Source organism: Impatiens glandulifera, chromosome 9 (genome assembly GCF_907164915.1).
Source record: "Impatiens glandulifera chromosome 9, dImpGla2.1, whole genome shotgun sequence".
NCBI lineage: Eukaryota > Viridiplantae > Streptophyta > Magnoliopsida > Ericales > Balsaminaceae > Impatiens > Impatiens glandulifera.
Genome location: NC_061870.1, coordinates 25,933,405 through 25,955,634, shown reverse-complemented (window position 1 = coordinate 25,955,634; position 22,230 = coordinate 25,933,405). Strand labels below are relative to the sequence as shown.

The 22,230-nt window shown below is 27.0% G+C and overlaps 1 protein-coding gene across 2 annotated transcripts; it reads left to right on the top strand.

Annotated features, from left to right (window-relative positions):
• The first annotated feature begins 7,942 nt into the window (after positions 1-7,942).
• Positions 7,943-11,370, top strand: LOC124913922 (zeaxanthin epoxidase, chloroplastic). Of its 2 annotated transcripts, none has more exons than XM_047454358.1 (15): positions 7,943-8,595; positions 8,697-8,859; positions 8,945-9,019; positions 9,102-9,202; positions 9,276-9,391; positions 9,476-9,779; positions 9,845-9,959; positions 10,045-10,148; positions 10,229-10,274; positions 10,342-10,406; positions 10,486-10,575; positions 10,658-10,715; positions 10,793-10,881; positions 10,966-11,053; positions 11,129-11,370. In XM_047454358.1, exons 1-15 carry the CDS (start codon positions 8,099-8,101, stop codon positions 11,201-11,203), a joined length of 1,986 nt encoding a protein of 661 aa, XP_047310314.1. In that variant the 5' UTR covers positions 7,943-8,098; the 3' UTR covers positions 11,204-11,370. The 2 variants fall into 2 exon arrangements, with proteins under 2 accessions (XP_047310314.1, XP_047310316.1); XM_047454360.1 differs by having other exon boundaries at positions 7,944-8,595; positions 10,661-10,715.
• The last annotated feature ends 10,860 nt before the right edge of the window (positions 11,371-22,230 follow it).

Below are 22,230 nucleotides of genomic sequence, written 5' to 3'. Positions count from 1 at the left end.
AACTCGTGTTATAATCCTAAACTATTATTATATAACATGAATGTTCACATTGTCACTAAACACAACGCGATCAACCATTGGGGAGCAATAATGAAAACAAAAACCAAATTGCTCACTAATAGACATACATAACATAAAATCAAGTTTTAACGAACTCGGAGATTTTCAAGAATATCAATGAGTTCACTGACCGCATCCACCAATTTTTTAAAATGATCTTTCCAATCGTCATAATAATAATAATGTTGTGGAGTAAACACATCGGTCGACCGCTATAACTGAACATAATACAGTTCATTTTAAACCAAATAGTCTAACATAAAATGTAGAATATAATATAATATATCTATAAGATATTATCACAATATAATAAATTTTGATAATATCAATATTATATTATATTAATTTTCTTATAAGTTTAATCTAATGTCTATATATTAGACATAACATATGTAACTCAAAGACACCTCATTCAATATACCATTCAATACAATATTTCTTTCTTTCTTTAGATTAACATGGTATCAGAGCTCTCTCGGTGAGAGGTTTCGTTTTTAGTCTTACGCTGTCTCCATCAATGGTTATTTTAGTCATTGATGGAGGGCTCTAATAATGCTCTATTTATTATTATTATATTTTAATAATATTTTTTTTCAAATAATTCTATTGATGTTCTTATTTTCTTCGACAATCATCTGAATTTATTTTCAGTTGTTGATTTATCTCAGTAGTTAATGCCATATTTTTATTGGTCTTAATCCAATTATATGTGTTTATTGACGTTATTTAGTCAACACACTACCATTCTTCTGTTAGGATGTGTTTATTTTTAAGTGTTGTTTCACCCACCATTTTATTCCCATAGGACTACCTTCTTCGCTAGTTTTAATTTTAGGCAATACATTGTCATCTCATTGTTGGATGGATATCTTAAGACTCACGAGTAACTTTAGATCTTCTTTTCGGTTGTTGTTTCACCCAGCATTCAAAGGCCATGGGATTTTACTTACTTCGCTGGTTCTTTTCAGTCAACACACTACCATCATGTAGTTTGATGGATTTTAACAGTTCGCGAGTTTCTGAAGCTTGAAGAATACATTATTAACAGTTCAACATCTCGATCGTCTTTAACCTCAAGTATTCAAGAGTTTTTCCATCTTGAGTTTGAGGAGGGATGTAGAATATAATATAATATATCTGTAAGATATTATCACAATATAATAAATTGTGATAATATCAATATTATATTATTATATTATATTAATTTCCTTGTAAGTTTAATTATGTAAGATATTATCACAATATGATAAATTGTGATAATATCAATATTATATTATTTTCTTTATAAGTTTAATCTAATATGTATATATTAGACGTAACTTATGTAACTCAAAGACACATCATTCAATATACCATTCAATACAATTTTTCTTTCTTTAGTAGCATGAAAGAATTAAGGAGAAAGGAAGATTGTATTGAATGGTATATTAAATGATGTGTCACAGAATTACATAGGTTATGTCTAATATATGATATTAGATTAAACTTATAAAGAAACTAATATAATATAATATTGATATTATCACAATTTATCATATTGTGATAATATTTACATAATTAAACTTACAAGGAAATTAATATTTAATATTATCACAATTTATTATATTATGATAATATCTTACAGATATATAATATTATATTCTACATCCCTCCTCAAACTCAAGATGAAATTTTTTTGAACAACTTGAGGTTAAAAACGATCGAGATGTTGAACTATTGATGATGTATTCTTCAAGCTTCAGAAACTCGTGAGCGGTTTAAATCCATCAAACTATATGATGGTAGTGTGTTGACTGAAAAGAACTAGTAAAGAAAGTAAATCCCATGGGTATTGAATGTTGGGTGAAACAACAACCGAAAAAAACTCTGAAGTTACTCGTGAGTCTCGAGATCCATCCAATAATTGAATGACAATATGTTGCCTAAAATAAAAACCAGCGAAGAAGGTAGTCATATGGGAATAGAAAACAACACCTGAAAAAAAAAATCATCTTAACAAAAGAATGGTAGTGTGTTGACAAAATAACGTTCATAAACACATATGATTGAATTAAGACCAATAAAAATATGGGCATTGACTATTGGGATAAAGCAACAACTGGAAAAAAAACTCAGAGATTGTGATTGGCGAAGAAAAATAAGATCATCAACAAAATTATTTGAAAGAAAAAAAATTATTATTAAAATATAATAATAATAATAAAAATAAATAGAGCATTATTAGAGCCCTCCAGTAATGGCTAAAATAACCATTAATTGAGGCAGCGGAAGGATAAAAACGAAACCTCTCACCGAGAGAGCTCTGATACCATGTTAAAATATAGAAGGAGATTGTATTGAATGATATTGAATGATGTGTCATAGAGTTACATAGGTTATGTCTAATATATAAACATTAGATTAAACTTATAAGGAAACTAATATAATATAATATTGATATTATCACAATTTATCATATTGTGATAATATCTTACATAATTAAACTTACAAGGAAATTAATATAATAATATAATATAATATTGATATTATCACAATTTATTATATTGTGATAATATCTTACAGATATATTATATTATATTCTACATAAAATAATTGGGATGAAACTCATCGACTCAATTTAATCGAGCTCGTGGTTTCTATGCAGACATCACAACAATCGACGATTAACTCAGGCATCACACATTCAATGCCATTCATATTCCAACGTAGGCTTTAAATCGCAGCCACTCATTTACAATGAAAATTATGTGAGATGATGTCTTCACCTCTTCGTAACATATTTTACAACGACTAACCATAATGCACAATTTTTAATACATTTATCGTCCGTTAAGATCCCTCTATAAATGTCACTCCATAAAAAAAAATTTGAAGAGAATTAAGAATCTCACAACTTCTCTCATAGAAAGTCATGTGGGGCAATCTCTGCAAATAATGTATAATAATGACCAACTTTAAGGAAATCCATGTTTTACCAACATCAAATATCACGCAAAGAAGGAATCACCACTTTAAGCCTATTAAGAGCAACATTCTTTAATGTAAGATGTCTTCTTTAACATTAAATCTTCTCCTATATCAAATTTTACTTGCGAATTATTCAACTGTTAATCAATCATAGCCTTCAACAATTCAATTCTACATATTATTGATGAAGCGAGGGTTGTGAATGACAAGGCAAGACTTCTGACACTACACCAAACATCGTCCCATAATTTGATCGATGAACCGTTGCCAACCGAAAATCTGCACTACTCACGAAAAGAGTTCCACATAGTAGAGATGTCTCTCAAAACACTACAATTAACTAATCAAAAGCTATCTTTAATGAACCATTCAAACCAATCATGTTCATATTTATATCTAATCATTTCATCCCATAAATAGTTAGACTTCGAAGAGAATCTATTACACCATTTTGACAAAAGAGTTTTGTTAAATGAAACCAAATCTCTAATTCCCAAGCCCCCTTATCCTTGACTCTCTTCACTTTATCTCAACTCACCAAATGACTAAAGGAGGACTTAGAGGATCCCAAAAGAAATTTGTACACAATTCTTTCCATTTTCAAGGTTACCATCTTAGATTAAGAAACAAAGACATCATAAAAGTAGGTATCTATACTTTTAATAAGGATCAAATGACCCCTTTCAAAATCATCTTACTATTCTAAATATGTGACTTTCTCTTTATTTTTAAGATAATCGGGTCCTTATTAAATGAAAATGTACTAATACCAAAACCTATAATACTTGCCAAATATGTTTTACTCTTAGTGGAAATAGAGTCCGAGAATAAAAATTAGATTTAGTGATATTGACTAGCAATCCAGAGCATGCTCCGAATAACCATAAAATATCTCGCATATGCTTGACATTTTTGTGTGAGACCTGTAACATGCACAATGTATCGTCGGCGAAAAGAAAATAAAAAATTATAAAAAGAGACATACTTGCCCTCACAATCCACTCTTTTGATGAGACCACTTAATTTGTTTTGTGAGCTTCATCATTCTAGAAATTGCTTTCATGACAATGACAAACAAGAATAGAGACAAGTCACATTGTCTAATACCCCTTGAACTTTTAAAAAAAAATTAAGACTTCCATTCACGCATAATATAATCTAACCAATTCACTTATTATAATATTTAATTTACTTATGTTAAGTATTATATACAATTATTAATGTTTTCAATATATTATAGAATATAACAATTTTTTAAAAAAATAAGAATAATTTTTTCTGTTTAAGAATCTCAAATTTTAGGGGCAGCTTTGGATGTAATCTCTGTTTTGATATCATCAATGAATCATGTTAAATTTGTGTTTTATTATTATTTTCGTCATCTTTCACAATCCGTTCTAATATGTATTAATATTTAATAAAAAAAAAAAGAGGTAAAACTTTTCATCTAAGGAGAAGCATTTTTCTAAATTGTAAAAGAGCTCGAACAGCTCGTGAGCCCAACTAAATACATTCGAACTGAATTCGAGCTCTAATATAAAAGCTCAAACCAAGCTTGAATCTCGAACGGTTCAATTTGGCTCAACTCGTTTGCCACCCTAATGAATTGTTTAAACAAGAAACATGAAAAATTAGAATAAAAACAAGTCAAAACACTATAATATTTGCTTCACATATTCCATGTTCCCTCTCACAAGAAAAGATAAAAGTGTAATTATTATTATTTTATTTTTAAAATAAATGATTGTTTTATCCTTTCTTATGAGAGAAAAGGGATACATAGACGATAAAATTCTGTAAAGAAGATAAATTGAAAAGCTTTTTAATTAACCATATTGCCCATCCAAAAAACAATGAGAGAAGCCCGGCCCATGAGTTTTTGGCTCTTTTTATCTTGAACGTGTAGAAGATATAATAATTTTGTAATATAAATTAAAAAAAAAAATATCAATGTAACATATTAAATATTATATTTATATTTATTATAATTTATGAAAGAATAAATAAACACCTAAACAAATTATTTTAATAGTAATTAATTTTATATATTTTTAATTAAGGAGAACTAACACGACATATCACCGTTATGACCATCGCTTCAACTCAAAGCATATATTTAGACTTATATTTAGATTATTTGAAATCAAGACTTATATTTAGATATAAAAAAATCAAACATTAGAACTCACTTTAATTCTTAATTTAAATTTGAAATTTATTATATTCTAATTCAATTTATTAGACAAATCCATTATAACATATTAGATATATAAAAAGGACCACAGTCGAATATAGTGAAACTGAAAAACATCTATAACTGAAAGTATGCCACTCAATTATTTGGTGTTTAATTCATTTGTCTATGCATATTTTATGTGTACAGTACATTTAGTTAGATGTTCAAATCACATCTCTAATATTAGAATACAATAAATTCATTTGTATATTCCAGAGTTGCCTCTGGTTTTATTTTTTATTATTTTTTTTAAAGGAAGCAGTTATTATTCTAATGAATTTATTTTTAATAAAAAAATTAATTTATTATAATATATATGTTAATAATCCTGGATGTTGAAATGAGTACAGACAAGGAAAAAAGCAAATATTATCTAGTCCACTGAAAAACCTTTTATAATAAGAATAGAGAAATAGACCATTCATAAATGTGATGCACTTGACAAAGGTCTAGTCTAACTCACCTATATATATTTGAGAACTTTGACATAAAATTTTGAGATTGTGTTGTATTTGTTACGTTTTCATTTCATTCTTTCATGTTATAACTTTTACTTAATTGTATTTTGGTTGAATGTTTCACAAATTTAAAGTGGAGTTATCTATTGTTGTTTGTATACCAAATATCCTCAAGAAGATGTGTTGGTTTATGCCACAAGAATTCTTATCATTATTTGATAAATTTAGGAACTCGTTTAATGAGAGGGTTTTTGGGATAAAATTCAGTTTTTATACTAAAATCCAAACATTTTATCAACTATCAAATCAAATAATTTTATCATTTAAATACCAAAATTACCTTCTAATTTAATCCACTCTCTAAACCATCATTCTTTCACTTACACCATATCCTCTAAAGTCAAATGGTAAATTAATCTTCAAATTTTAAAAATCAATTTTTTTTCTAATTTTTACCAAACAATGACTTTTTAGGATAAAACCAAAAAAAACTCTTTTCTCAAACAAATCCTAATATAAGTTACATAATAAATATTTTACAATTATTATGATTAATTATGAGTTTATTTATTTTCTCTCCACTTAATTCTTCTATTGTCTTTGTAGATGAATTTTAATTTCTTTTTTTAATTTATTGACTATCTAATTACTTCAATTACTTACTTTTAATCCTTAAATTATTTTTAAAATAAATTGCATATTCATGCTTTAAAAGTTCACCAAGACATTTTATACCAGTTTAATTTTATATATAGTATCTTTAATCATTACCTTTTATATATATATATATATATATATATATATATATTATTAATTTTTATATTTATATAATTATTAAATATTTTTTATATATAAATAAAATATATATTATTTATTTTTATCTATATATATATAACAAAATTTAAAAATAATTTATATAATATATATAATTATTGATTATATATATAATATATATTTTAAAAAATAATTTTAAAATTAAAAGTAGGTGAGTAGTTGAAAAATGACTAAATAATTTATCTTTTAATATATATATATAAGATATTTAATAATTATATATATAAATATAAAAATTAATAAAAAATAAAATATATAATATATATTTGTATAGATAAAATAATATATATATTTAGTTAAATCTGTTAAATATAATTGATAGGTGATTTACTTAAAAAATAAATAATTTAAAGATTAAAATTATGCAATTCAAATAATTGAAGGAAATTAATTTTCCTTTTTTATTCACTTGTAAACTCAAGTTTAAAGATTTTTTTAAATTTATTTTAAATGACAGTTTAAGATTAATTTTTTATTATATTTATTAATATTAATAATAATAATAAATATATATTACAATTAACTTTTAAATATTAAATCAAAATTTTATTAATTATTATATTATAATAATTAAGAATATTAAATAATGATAAATATAATATTAGAAAAATAAAATAATATTAATTATAAATTAAATAAACAATAATAAAATAATAATAATAATAATTCACAACTTTAATTGAAAGGTCAAAAATATTTTTATTTTTATTTTTATATTATCCCTTATACTTTAAAATATATACCATGAACCTTTTTTTTAAATTATCAAAATGAAAAGTGAAAAAAAAAATTGCTTAGGATAAACATTTTATAAATATAAAGAGACCTTTTTATTTATAAAAAAATTATATAATTGAATTTTTTTTTAAAAAAATCACTTTTTATCCACTTTCTACTTTTTTTTTTTTTTTATCTAATTTAGTCACATAGTTTCTATCAAGTAAAAATAAAACAACTCTCAATTTTTACTTTATTTGTTTTAAAGCCATTGTGATTGTGAGGATAATAATAACAAAATATTATTTTTAAATAATTTTGATATTTTAAAAGTTATATTTTACTCTTTTTTATGGAAAGATGTTTATCTTTAAAATAAAATTGATTGACTAACAAATAAACTTATTTAAAATAAATAAATAATTATAAAAAATAATCTAGGTTACCCACTTTTTTTTTTTAAAAGATTCTCAAGAGCTATCCAAAATCTAGACCAAATTAATTAAAGAAAATTGAGTCCTCAAATAATCAACTTTTAAAAATATGTGTATTGAAATAATTGGCTGATATTTTATAAAAGAAGTTACACATGTCACCTTTCTGTCCTAACGTCTCTTAGAAGGTGTTTTAGATTTGCTGACTTACCACACAAAATCGCGACCACAACAAAGCCACTGCCAAATTTCTCTCCAAATTCTCTATCCATTCTTCTTCCTCTGATCGACCCATCAAGCCCAAAGGAAAGAAACCCATCTCATATCTCTCTTTACTTCTCTAATAGAAAACAGAAGAAGAAGAAGATCGATTTGTACTTTGTGCATCGACCATGGCTTCTTGCGCTATGTTACATGGGTTGATTTACCCATCGACCACCCTTGTCTTTAAAACCCATTTTTCATCTCCCATTCCTAAAGGCCTCCATCTTGATTCACACAATTGTTGCTTCAGCGGGAATTTGAAGAATAGGGTTTCGAAGGTGAGAGCAGCTGTTATAGACGAAGTGAAAACAGAGGAAAGATCAGAGCTTGATAGGAAATCCGACCAGAATTGGAAGAAACCGAGAATTCTGGTGGCTGGCGGCGGAATTGGTGGGCTGGTAGTTGCTTTAGCGGCAAAAAAGAAGGGGTTTGATGTGGTTGTGTTCGAGAAGGATTTAAGTGCCATTAGAGGAGAGGGTCAGTACAGAGGACCGATTCAGATACAGAGTAATGCATTGGCAGCTTTGGAAGCCATTGATACTAAGGTTGCAGATGAGGTTATGGATGCTGGATGCATCACTGGCGACCGAATTAACGGTCTGGTCGATGGAATTTCCGGGAATTGGTGAGTTCTTCTATCTCAGCTCTCTAATTTTAAACAAGAAATTAACAGATATGCATGGTGGGTTTTTTGGTGTTCAATTTTTCATTGATGATGATGATCAGGTACTGTAAGTTCGACACGTTTACTCCGGCGGTTGAAAAAGGACTTCCGGTGACGAGAGTTATCAGCAGAATGACTCTGCAACAAATTCTAGCGAGTGCTGTTGGGAAGGATGTCATTATAAACGAAAGCAATGTTGTTGATTTCAAAGATGATGGAAATAAGGTATAAACTAATTCAATAAACTCTTCCAATTTTGATTTGATTTGATTAATGATTCTTTGTTCGTCTTCTTCCCTAACAAAATCAGGTGACCGTTGTTCTTGAGAGTGGAGAGCAATACGAAGGGGATGTCCTAGTTGGTGCAGATGGAATATGGTCAAAGGTTGTTCCTTTTTCCTTCATGAACTAAACCAACCAAATAAAAAAACATTCATCTACTTAATACAATGTTTGTTTTCCAATAGGTGAGGAAAAACCTGTTTGGATCAACTGACCCGACATACTCGGGCTACACTTGTTACACTGGCATCGCAGATTTTGTTCCTGCTGACATCGATACTGTCGGGTATACTATTCTATTCTATTCCTGTTTAATTAATAATTTGATGTTATGAAACAATTTTCTTTTCGTAATGAAGCTATCGTGTATTCCTTGGCCACAAACAATACTTTGTTTCATCGGATGTGGGCGCTGGAAAGATGCAGTGGTATGCATTCCACAATGAGCCAGCAGGCGGTGTCGATGGTCCTGAGGGTAATAGATAGAATATAAACATTATTTCATAAACGGTCCAATTTGGAAACACAATTATATCGAATGTTATTCTTGTTTTGACAGGTATGAAGAAAAGGTTGCTGGAGATATTTGGCGGTTGGTGTGAAAATGTGTCTGACTTATTACTAGCAACAGAAGAGGAAGCAATTCTTAGACGTGACATTTATGATCGTGCCCCGACTTTTACTTGGGGTAAAGGTCGAGTAACCTTACTTGGGGACTCGGTTCATGCAATGCAGCCTAATTTGGGTCAAGGAGGGTGTATGGCTATTGAGGATGGTTATCAACTAGCATTGGAACTTGAAAAAGCCTGGAATCGTAGTGTCGAAACAAGAGTTCCAATTGATGCAGCAGATTGTTTAAGAAGGTAAAATAAAAAGGGGGAAAAGATTTTGATTCAATTGATTGATAGTTTTCCTTTTTCTTTTCTAGATATGAAAGTGCTAGAAAGATTCGAGTGAGTGTTATTCATGGATTGGCAAGAATGGCTGCCATTATGGCTTCAACTTATAAGGCATACTTGGGTGTAGGACTCGGTCCATTGTCGGTATGATCTCACTCACTCTCACGCGTTTAACAATTATCTTTTGAAATTGTATCGACTGGGAAGTTTCGTGATGCCAATTTTGCAGTTTTTGACGAAGTTTCGGATTCCACACCCTGGGAGAGTTGGAGGAAGATTTTTTATTGATCTTGGTATGCCCCTCATGTTGAGTTGGGTTCTTGGTGGTAATGGGTGAGATTCATAATCAATTATTATTATTAGTATTTATTTATTAAATCTTAGCTAGTTGAATAATAATTTGGTTATTGCAGATCAAGGCTTGAAGGGAGACCGTTGTCTTGTAGGCTAACAGACAAAGTATGTTATTACTAAATGATTTTCTTTCTATGCTTGAAAAAACTCAAAATCCTCGTGTTTTAAATAGGCGAATGATCAATTGAGAGAATGGTTTGAAGACGACGATGCTCTTGAGCGTGCCATCAGCGGGGAGTAAGTTTGTTTCACATTTAACATATTTGTCGCCATTATTATCGTCATTGTAGAATTGCTCAATTCTTTGGTGTTGTAGGTGGTGTTTATTTCCTAATGCAAATGTGAATGCTGGTGGTCAAAGTCCTATTTTCTTGAGTAGAGATGAGACAAGACCATTCATATTCGGGTATGCGATTATTTAAAATAAAACTCAACAACAAACTCAACAACGATTGTACAAATGTTTAATTTTCATACGATTTTGTTGGCAGGAGCCAACCGCCCAAGGATTATCCAGGAATATCTGTTATAGTACCTTCTCCCCAGGTAATTTAGTTTAATATGGTGTGGAATAATGAAATTGTTTGATTCTTTGAAAGAAAATTCATCTTGATGATGATTAGGTTTCGGAGACGCATGCTCGGATAAGCTGTAAAAATGGCGCATTTTTCGTCACAGATTTAAGGAGCGAATATGGTACCTGGATAGTAGAGTAAGTGGTCGTCTTAAAATGCATGTCTCGAATTATCTAACATGTTTCCATTTTATAATTGTGGTTTTATAACGTTGTATACAGTAATGAAGAGAGGCGATATCGTCTGCCTTCGAATTTGCCTACTCGATTTCACCCTACCGATAAAATCGAGTTTGGCTCGGATAAGAAGGTTTGAGCATTGTTGGGGTTATTCATTTTTGTATTGATTTTCAACTCTCCATTCATTGAACTTGTTTTTATGCAGGCTGTTTTTCGGGTGAAAGTGGTGAGCGATCCGAAGGGATTGGGTCAAGCTCGGCTGGCCACTAGTCAAGCTTGAAGATCAACATTTTTTCTCATTATAATGTACAGCAATTTTATCAATTAAAAAACCGTCCCCATACATATTTTCTGTTTTTTTTTTGTTCTTATTTGGAAAATAGATAGTTGCTTTTACTTCTGGGTGTAACATTTTATCATCCGGACCATATAAATGATTTTGAATTACATTGTGATTTTGAATTACATTGTGCTAGGGCTGACCCTGAAGTTTGGGGTAGAGAAAAAAATAATTTTGTATTCTATGTTTTATTTAACTTGTAATAATTTTGTAGTTTAGTTAGTTAAATCTTATAAAAAATATTAGATTTTTATTTTTTTAATTATCTTATTTTAGGCCCTAGGTGGCTACATAACTGACCTTTACTTTAGGACAGTCAAATTGGAAGTGAAAGTTCATTATCTAAGTGCTTGTTATTTCTTCTTTATCAAAATCTCAATTCAATTAAAATGCCACATTCTCATAGTCATGAATTCAAATCTTGGTAAGTTTTTTTTTAGGGATTCTAGGTCACTGCATAGTATGTCTTACTGTATAGTCGACTCGACTTTGCATTGCGATTACAGTTAGTTTATAACAAGAAGAGACACGATAAACTCACAAAATCTTATGAGAATTGGTCAAGAACATGACCCAATTCGACCGAACCACACATCACTCGGGTCACGTTGGAAGCGAGCCCACTAACTAAGTGCTTGTGTATTTTTTTCTTATCTTCATCAAAATCTCAATTTAATTAGAATGACTCAGTGTGGAGACTCTCTAGTTGAAAACGCGTAAACTCATGTTTTCGTGATAATGAATTTGAGATCATTTAAAAGAAATAAAATAAAGTGGTTCATTCCATAAAACATCATTTTGCATCTAAACTCTAAAGTGACTTTAGAAAAATAAATATATATTATTGCAAACTAAGCTTAGCTAGTTAAGATTTTGGGCCACAATCACTTCTATGGTGACTGCTGCTTTAAAATTTTGGGCCAAAAATGTATTACATTTGTCCTAGTTGTGAAAAATAATTTATTATATTATTTGTCAACAATTATTTATTTATTTTATTAAATTTATCATTTCATTATTAAATAAAGTCCATGATTTGCATTAACATTCATTTTTTTTTAATAACTAGTATTTAGCCCGTGCATTTGCACGAGTAATAATATAAAAAACCGTGAAAAAAATTACGGATAACATTTTTTATTTTATTTTTAACCGTTTTAAATTTATGGGTGGGTCAACACATAATCCGACCCAAGTATCCATTTACTCAACATTATTATATATTAGTTAGTTAAAAAGTTGAACTTATATTAATATTAAAACCTCCCGCATTTATCAAATTTGGTGTTTGAATTTAATATATAAAGTCTTTGTAGCCTAGTTGGTTAAAGAGTTGTACTTGTTTTATTAGGTTGCAAGTTCGAAACATACCTCTAGCATTTTTTATTTTATTTTTAACCGTTTTAAATTTAAAAACGGGTAAACCCACAATCCGACCCAAGTATCCAAATTAACCACAGCTCTCGACCCGGCAATCCGGACACTTTAAAAATTAAACATCATTATATATATCTATATAGATTAGTTAGTTAAAAAGTTGAACTTATATTAATGTTAAAACGTCCCGCGTTTATCAAATTTGGTGTTGAATTTAAAATATAAAGTCTTTGTAGCCTAGTTAGTTAAAGAGTTGTATTTGTTTTGTTAAGTTGCAAGTTCGAAACATACCTCTAGCATTTTTAATTTTATTTTTAACCGTTTTAAATTTAAAAACGGGTAAACCCACAATCCGACCCAAGTATCCAAATTAACCACAGCTCTCGACCCGGCAATCCGGACACTTTAAAAATTAAGCATCATTATATATATATAGATAACAAAATTCAGGTCCAATGTATTCGCCTCTATATATACAAAATAAATGTAGCTTCATCATTGGACCGAAATTTGTCAAGGATCAAAGAGGTTTACCAAAGGATGTATACATCTATGTTAATTTTTCTCAAACAAACAAGCCTTAAGAAATCAACATTCCAATCTATAATTTGCTATCTACATAATAGGTAGATGGTCTATTTTCGTAAGAGAAATCATTAAATATATGAATAAATTCAGTTTTGAAATGTACATATTCTTAGGCATTGTTTGATTGGGTTATTATAATAATTTAGCGGGGAAAATAAATAATGATTGGTGATGATTTTGAGTATGTGAAAATATTTTTGATAAAATTACTTAAAGGGTATTGATATATAATAATAAATAATAAATAATAATTTAAAATAGAGAATATTTTAGTATTTTAGATAATTAATTGAGTGATGTGATTGATGAGGGAGAAAGTGAAAAAATGTTCGAGTGTGTTAGATTATTTGAAAAATCCTAACCGAACACGGCCTAATCATGATACAAAAGTTGTTTTCAAATTAAGTATAAATTTGTGATAGTATGAAAGGTGAGATCCCCAAAATCCTTATTAAATTTCAAATGAAATTTCATGTGGGGTTGGCATTGTCCCCTTTTTTCTCTTCATATATAAACATGTAAACCCAAGGGGCCTCCATACATGAACTGTTTCCCAAAGTAACCTTGTTTGGCGTTCACTTTCCCAAACTAACCTAGTTTGTTCATTCATTCCCAAACTAACCTAGTTTACTATTCAAACTTAGTTTTATTTATTTATTTTTATTTCTTTTACATTTAAAATTTATTATATATAAAGTTTATATTTTGATATATATTTTAAATTATTATTTATATAAACTAAATTATTTATATTTTGATATATGTTTTAAATTATTATTTTTATAAATTAGATTATTTATATTTTGATATATAATTTAAATATAATTATTTTTTTATAAATTTAATTATTTGTATTTTAATATATATATATATATATTTACATTTCAATTATTATTTATATAGTGTAATAAATATTAAATTATTCTAATAAATAATTGTTGGATTCTAATAAATTTAAAATATTTTAACCATAACAATATAATAATTAAATATTAGCGTTTTTAAATTTATCAATTATTTATTAAATATAATAAAAAGATTACCATATTTCTAGGGTTAAAATATTAATTAAAAATGTTATTATATTTAATAAATAATTGATAAATTTAAAAACGTTTTTATGAATATATAATTATTATATTATTATAATTAAAATATTTTAAATTTATTAGTATTTATCAATTAATAAATTTATTAGAATGTTAAAAGGGAATATTTATTATATATATAAATAATAATTAAAATGTAAATATATATATATATATATATATATTAAAATATAAATAATCAAATTTATAAAAAATAACAATTTAAATTATATATCAAAATATAAATAATTTAGTTTTATATATAATGAATTTTAAATGTAAAAAGAATAAATAAATAAAAAAAATTAAATTTGAATAGTAAACTAGGTTAGTTTGGGAATGAATAAACAAACTAGGTTAGTTTGGGAAAGTGAACGCCAAACAAGGTTATTTTGGGAAACTATCCCTCCATACATTTAAGACCCGAACATGCATAGCTTCATATTGAGAAATGATGGGTCGTAGTCATATGACCATTACCCTCTTTTCAACATTCAAACAAATTTTATTTTTCCAAAATATACCAAAATTTGTCATCAAACTATCTTTGTTCTATGAGTTTTTATCCTAAACTTTGTTTTTCCAAATATTTGACATTTAGTGTATTTTTGTTGCCTATACCTAGACTAATTCATGTGAGAGGCTAATTCAATAACTTATTTATGTAACCTCCAAACTTAATCTAGGTGTGTTCAATGAAAAATAAATATAAAGTCTCATTCTAATTTCTTAACTTATCAAAGACATGCACTTCTTACATTATCTTGAAATCTTAATTTGGTTAATAAATGGATGTTAACTAATTTGTTAACACATGTCTCTTTAAGTTATGTGAATCATCCATATTTTATATTAGTAAAATATTATTACAAAATTATAATATATAATTAGTTTTCTTATAAGCTTATTTAATTTTATATATTAGACTCAAATCATGTAATTCTCTATAAAACATTCAATATAGTTCTATTTTTATTTTAATATGGTATAAGAATTTTGTTTTTGTTTTTGTTTTTGAGTATCCAAGTCATAGTGTTCCACGACTTCCATTAATGGATACTCTACAATACATATTGATAGAGGGTTCTCTTAAATTTATTACTATATATTTTTTTTAATTATAATTTTTAATTATTTCTTTTAGATTTTCTTTTTAATGTTATGTTCTTCAACAGAGTTGATTATAACATTGTTGTTTTATTCAATATTCTATTCTCATGTTTTTTTTTTTTTTTGATTTTCTTTTAGGCAAACACATTGTTATCCTATTGTTAGATGGACTAAAGACTCACGAGTAATTTTAGATTTTTTTTTTCGGTTGTTGTTTCACCCAATATTTAATATCCTAGGAATTCTACTTTACTTGTTTCATTTATTTTACACAACACACTGTTATCACGTCGTTTGATAGATCTCAACACTCACGAGTTTATCAAACTTAAAATATATAACAACAACATTTTACAGTCTCATCTTCAAACTCAAGTTATTTAAATCATTTTTATCTTTTGAATTTGAGAAGCGATGTTATAATATAAAATAATATATTTATAAGATATTATCACAATATTATAATATTATGATAATATTATTATATTATATTATTATATTAATATTTTTATAAGTTTATGTAATATTATATATATTACACCATCTCATTGTATATAATATTTATTACAACCTTTTTCTTTATTTTCTAACCCATTATATTATATACTATTATAAGCAACCTACACACCTAAATAAGATACACTTAAATAACTTTCTTTTTTAAGAACTACAAAAATATTAAACTAAATGAACACTAATATAGAATACATGTTATGAAGGAGCTAAAACAACATAAAATAAAATTGGGTCAAAAGAAATGGGTTCACCGATTCTAGTGAAATTCGAGACCCTCTAAGATGTCCACAATACATTTGCGAGAGTTTAATTTCTTATTGTTCAATTTTTGTTAGTTTTTTGATATCTTTTCGATGTTTTCTCAACTATTTTTACATATCGTCATTGGTGTGTATATATAATGGATGTGTGTGTGCAAATGACTGGACAATGATCAACGTTACCTCAAACAAACATTTTGGCTTGTTTAATTTGTTTAGGATAATGTTTTATGGCTAAAATTTGCTTCTCAATTTCGTGGGGAGCAGATTTGACAAAATAAAACAAGAAACATACCCTACTATTTGATGTATCATGTATGAATAATAGAGGGATATCTTCTTAGGATGCTCTTTACCAAATATCAAATATCTAATAGAAACTAATATCACCCCACTCTCAAGTTTAAAACAAATCGATAAATTCAAACCAAAATAATGTAGGTGTTGGCCGGTTCAAGTACTAGATGAAATATCGCTGAAAATATTCAATTTTCGTATAGATAATGGATATGTGTTTTTTTGTAAGTGGAGGCAAATAAACAAACTAATAAATATGGTCATTCTTTATTTGATATTTCATGGGTTTGAATTATAAACAAGAAATTAATGTAATATTATATATATTGTTTGTTCCATTTCAAAATATAATTAAATGTGATTTTTTGATTTTTTTTTTTTTATAGAAATATGAGACTAAATATAGCAAATTTAGCTTGATTTCACTTGGGCCCAGTATGATTTGGGCCCTTCCAACAACCAACTACCAACTACTAGATGACATGTTACAGCTGCTCCTTCATTTTCCTTTTATATCACAAGATTCCCTCCATTTTATTTTAAATATATTAGACGTTACAAATTATTATTTAAAAAAAAATCCCAATAATTGTTGTTTTTGTTAACAATGAAATGAATTAATTTCTATACAAATCAATTTTATATTAAATTTATATGTGATATAGATAGAATTTTTGAAAGAAAAAGATATATTAACATAGAGTAGAGAATAAAATAAGTTGAACCAAACTTCCAATGATTGTTATTTGTTACATATCTACCAGAAAAATGTTAGGTGACCATAACAAAATAAAATTAACAATTTTACTTAAAATATTTTATTTTATTTTAGAAAAAACTTGTTTTAAGTTTGGTTGTTATCTCATCATCAATAATATATTTTACTATCATTTAAAAACACTTATATTAAAGTATGTTTGGTTTACTAGAATTAGAATTGAATTTGGTATTGAAATTCCACCAGGATTGTCTTTGAACTATAATTAAATTTTTATATTTGAAAAAATATATAATAAAATTAATTTGAATATATATATATATATATATATATATATATATATATATTAAAATATTTATAGGATTATAAATGTGTTGAGAGTGTTCGACATGTTAACTTTCTAAATTAAAAAAATATATTAGTTCTACCTTTAACTTTCTAAATTCAAGAAAAACAAAATATCGGTTCAACAATTTCTTAAATTAAAAATAACATATCAGCTCAAAATGTTAACTTATTAAATAAAAAAAAAAGATCGGTTTGACGTTTAAACTTTCTAAATTAAAAAAAAATTTCATTCAATCTGTTAATTGTATTATAAATATAAAATAATAAGATATTTTATTTAAAAAATACAGAAAAAATAAATATTAAAATTAAAATTACAATTTCAAAGTAAATGTAGTGAAATTAATAATAATAAAATCATATTAGTTTGAATTACCATTCTAAATTCTTAATATCAAATGTAGTCTATTAAACCTAAGAATTAATTTTGTACCCTTAATTTTAATTCCAATTTCATGATTATTAAACAGTACCTTTAATTTTAATTCCAATTTCATTATACTTAAACACACTCTTACACATCTTTATATTACAATATATATAAATCATTGATAAAACAAAAAATAAAATGAATGAGGAATCATTAATAAAATAAATAAATAATAAATGAGAGGGTGAATATTAGTTTGAATGGTAAAAGGATATCTTTTGGATGGATATAGGGCCAATTTACAGAGATGAAAGAATATAACATTGACTTGACTCATTCAATCTATCTATCTATAGCTTTCTCAATTGGATGTACTTTCCTTTCCTTTCCTTTCCTTTGATACACATGATGATTGTGTTTAGGGTTTATGATTTGCAAGACCAAGTTTTACTTTAATTTAAAGCTCACTAGTCACTACTATGTTCATATAACCACAGCTAATAATGTATAAATTTCATAAGAATATAAATAAGTAAATGAGAGGTTGAGAGAATAAGATATGGTGAATATTAGTATGAAGGGTACAAAAGCCTGATATAAATTTACATTATATATATATTTTTTAAGTGTTCAGCTGAAACTAAACATTAAATATCATCCCTAATTAAATATATTTAAGATAATCATACTAACCATGTATTACAAAAATAGAAATAAAAATTAGTGTTGAAAGCTATGATAACCTCACAGATATGAACTCCACCTTAATATAAGACTTTTTAAATAAAAACTAAATCCATAATATTTAATCTCTTATACATCACTTTTATTATTTAAACTTAATTTCCATTTTAAAATGAAAGAGATTTTGTATATATGGGATCTGAGAAAGGAATTTTGAAAGAAGAAAAAAAATAACTTATGAACTATATATATAAATAAATTCCAGCTGGATTTAAGAACCAAATTATTTAGTCATTGTTAGGTAAGATTTACTTAACATAATTCAAATTCTTTTAATAATAATTTTATCAATTTATTTATTAATTTTTTTTAATTTTTAACTTTTTTTAATATAAAAGGTTAGTATGAGCCCTATCGATCTCATGACACTCACTTCAATTCAATAAAATTAAAAGTGTGAATTAACCTAAACTTTATCTTTTAGAAACCCTTCTTATCAAATTATTTAATGAGTTTTATATTTTTTAATACTATTAAAATATTTACACCATATAACTTAACTTTTCATACCTCAAACCAATATTTGTTATTATTTACCTAATCAAATTTCAATTATTATTAATACTATTTATATATGTTTAAAGCATCTATGTTTATTTAATTATTTAATCAGGCAGCAAGTTTTTCAGATAGATAGGCTCATACATACTTAAATTACAGCTAGCTATTCGATAGGCTGTTGAAGGAAGGCGTGTAAAATTTCCCCTTTCTTTTTTGTTTTGGACAAACAGGATCACCTCGGAGTTTTGTCTAAAAAAAGCTCAACGATAATTTTGGTGTCAGTGAGTCACAGTAGTAAATCTCTTGTTTTTGGTGTATATGTGTGAAAAGAATAGAGTGTTGTTCACTTTTGTGCAGAGGAGGAGTACGTACAATAATTAATAATATCATTTTATTCTATTATCCCATTCAAATGATATTTATAAGTAATAATAATTTATGAAGATAAGTTTATATTATATATATGGGTAGGTAGCTTGGTAGGGACCAAAATCAAATGCTTACACATAAAGCAACCAAATGATCTTCCCCGCTCCCCACTTTCACCTTCCTTTCGTCGTTTCACTTTCAATACCCTAGTGGATATATATATATATATATATATATAAAAAGAATTTCAAATGAAAAAAGAAAATAATTCAATAATATAGTATTTGATGTATGATACTTGAGTTTTCATCGGGACTATTTTCAAAATAGAAATGACGGAAGTGTGTTTCTATTCCTTCTGAGTTTCTGTAAATATTAAACGTTAATAGATATGTAAACGTATCTGGATCAGTTAAACAATGTGAAACCCGACTCACACATAACTTAATATATTAAATACGTTATTAATTAATAACGAGAAAACTAATTTATTGCTCGTTCAAATGGAAAGAATTTTGGGAGTTTTAACCTTGTGTTACAATAGGTATGTTTTGCTCCTACTAACATTTTTTTGTTCTTTAAATAAATCAGATATCTTTTAAATGATTGTTAGACTAACACAGTTTGATGTAAAAATTAATGATTTGAATAATTAAGTACATTATTAATTAACAATTTAATTTATTATGTTTCATGTTTTCAATTTATGCAATGAGTTAGTGTTATGTTTTAATTTTCAAACTCATACATTAAGGTTGCGAGCAACTATAATTATATTTTTTTATTGTTATTAGCTTATCCTAATTATGTTTAATTTTCAAACCTACACGTACATTGTAAGATTATCATACTTCTCACTTAAGTTGTAAATAATAAAAAAAAATATTTTATTAAGGTATTAGGTTACCTTTATGATATCTCTAATTTTCAAACATGTAGCTTAATTAGTTTGAGTGAATTTATTTATTTGAATTAAAAAAATCGAATGTTCATATAATATCTTGATTATATCCAACATAATTAACCTACATTAAACAAGCTCTTAGATTGCTACGAGGAACAGAGGATGTTCGTGAATGAATATTTTGTATAAATAAACAGTAATACAACTCTTTGTATGTTTTATCCTCCTTTTTCTTTTTATGTCATAACTGAAATTAATGTCGACCTTTATTTATTTATGTTCTCAAATTTCTTTAGCTGACTAAGGAATTATATAAATATATTGATGTCTAAAGCACGTGATCAATTACCCGCTTTCAATATGTCTGAGTTTTATTGTTTGCATGTTCCCTTTATTAATTACTTATTTTCAGCTTATGTTCTCTTATTATTTTTAATAATCGGAATAACAGTTTGTGGTAAAAGAATGCGAAATGCCAATGTTTCAGGGAGAAGGCACCAATGGTGGTAAATCAATCCTTAGTCCCGAGAAACTATCTCAAAATCCAAAACAATATACATTTCTAACTTTTATTTACATTATTAAAATTTACATTTTGGTAGTTTCATAATTTTATTTTTTTAGATTTGTTCGATTTTATCATTATGGTAATGAACATATCATGGCAATAAGAATTTTAGATAAATTTTGCCTCTAAGATGTTATGGATTTTGCAATTTTATTAGGATATAGAAAAAAAGAACCATTGTGGTTATGCTATCGTCCACCAAATAATCCTTTATTGCCATTTATCAATGATAAAGATTGTTACTTATCTTAAAGATATTTGAGACATCTCATGACATTAATATTCATCTTGAGGTAAAAGATGACCATCTAAGGCAAATGGATGAAATTCAATCTAGTAGTGCACTCATACCACTACAAGTTGAAGATGTACATTTAATAGAGGACATAGAGCAAGAAGTGGTAGAGGATGAAGAGGTAGATTGTGAAAAATACTTTGAAGAAGGTGTTGATATTAAAACAAGCATTGAATATGTTCCATTTCAATGTAACACTGAAAATTTTCCAATCCAATCTAATGTTGATGATGAATGTGATGTTCAAAGTGGGGATGAAAAAAATGACACTACCTATGAAGAGAAAGTTGATATAGAAGATGAAGATGAAGATGATGGTGAGGAAGAATATGAAGTTGAAGATGAAATTTCTAAATACTTTGAAGAAAGTGACATGGGTAGTTATAAATGGAGTGGTAGTAAAGAAAGTGATTTCGAGGAGATTGATGATGATGTAATATCTCACCAAGTAAAGAGACGATCAAGTTCAAATGTATCATTCAAGTCTTCTATTTATGGTGTACGGAGGTTTTGTTGTAGGTATGATGCTTGAAACCAAAAAAATGATCAAAATGTTATAACCAATATTCTTGTGATTGCAGAATTAGTTTGAAATGTTTTAAACAAGACTGTTATAGAACGAGGGCAAAGTGTACCAAAAAAGGATGCTCTTGGTACTTTTTGTTAGCAAGATAATACTAAAAAGAAGTGGATTGTAAAGAAAATTTATCATCTTGAGCATCGTTGTTATTTTGATAATAAAAATAAGTTGGTCTCCGCAATGTACGTTGCGATGAAATTTCGCAATAGAATTTTAACACAAAGAGACATTTCTACAAAAACCTTGCAACAACTTCGTAGAGAGGAATTAAATTGCGATGTCACTAGTGTATTAATGATAAAGCCAAAAGACTAGTTTTGTCGGAGGTTGAATG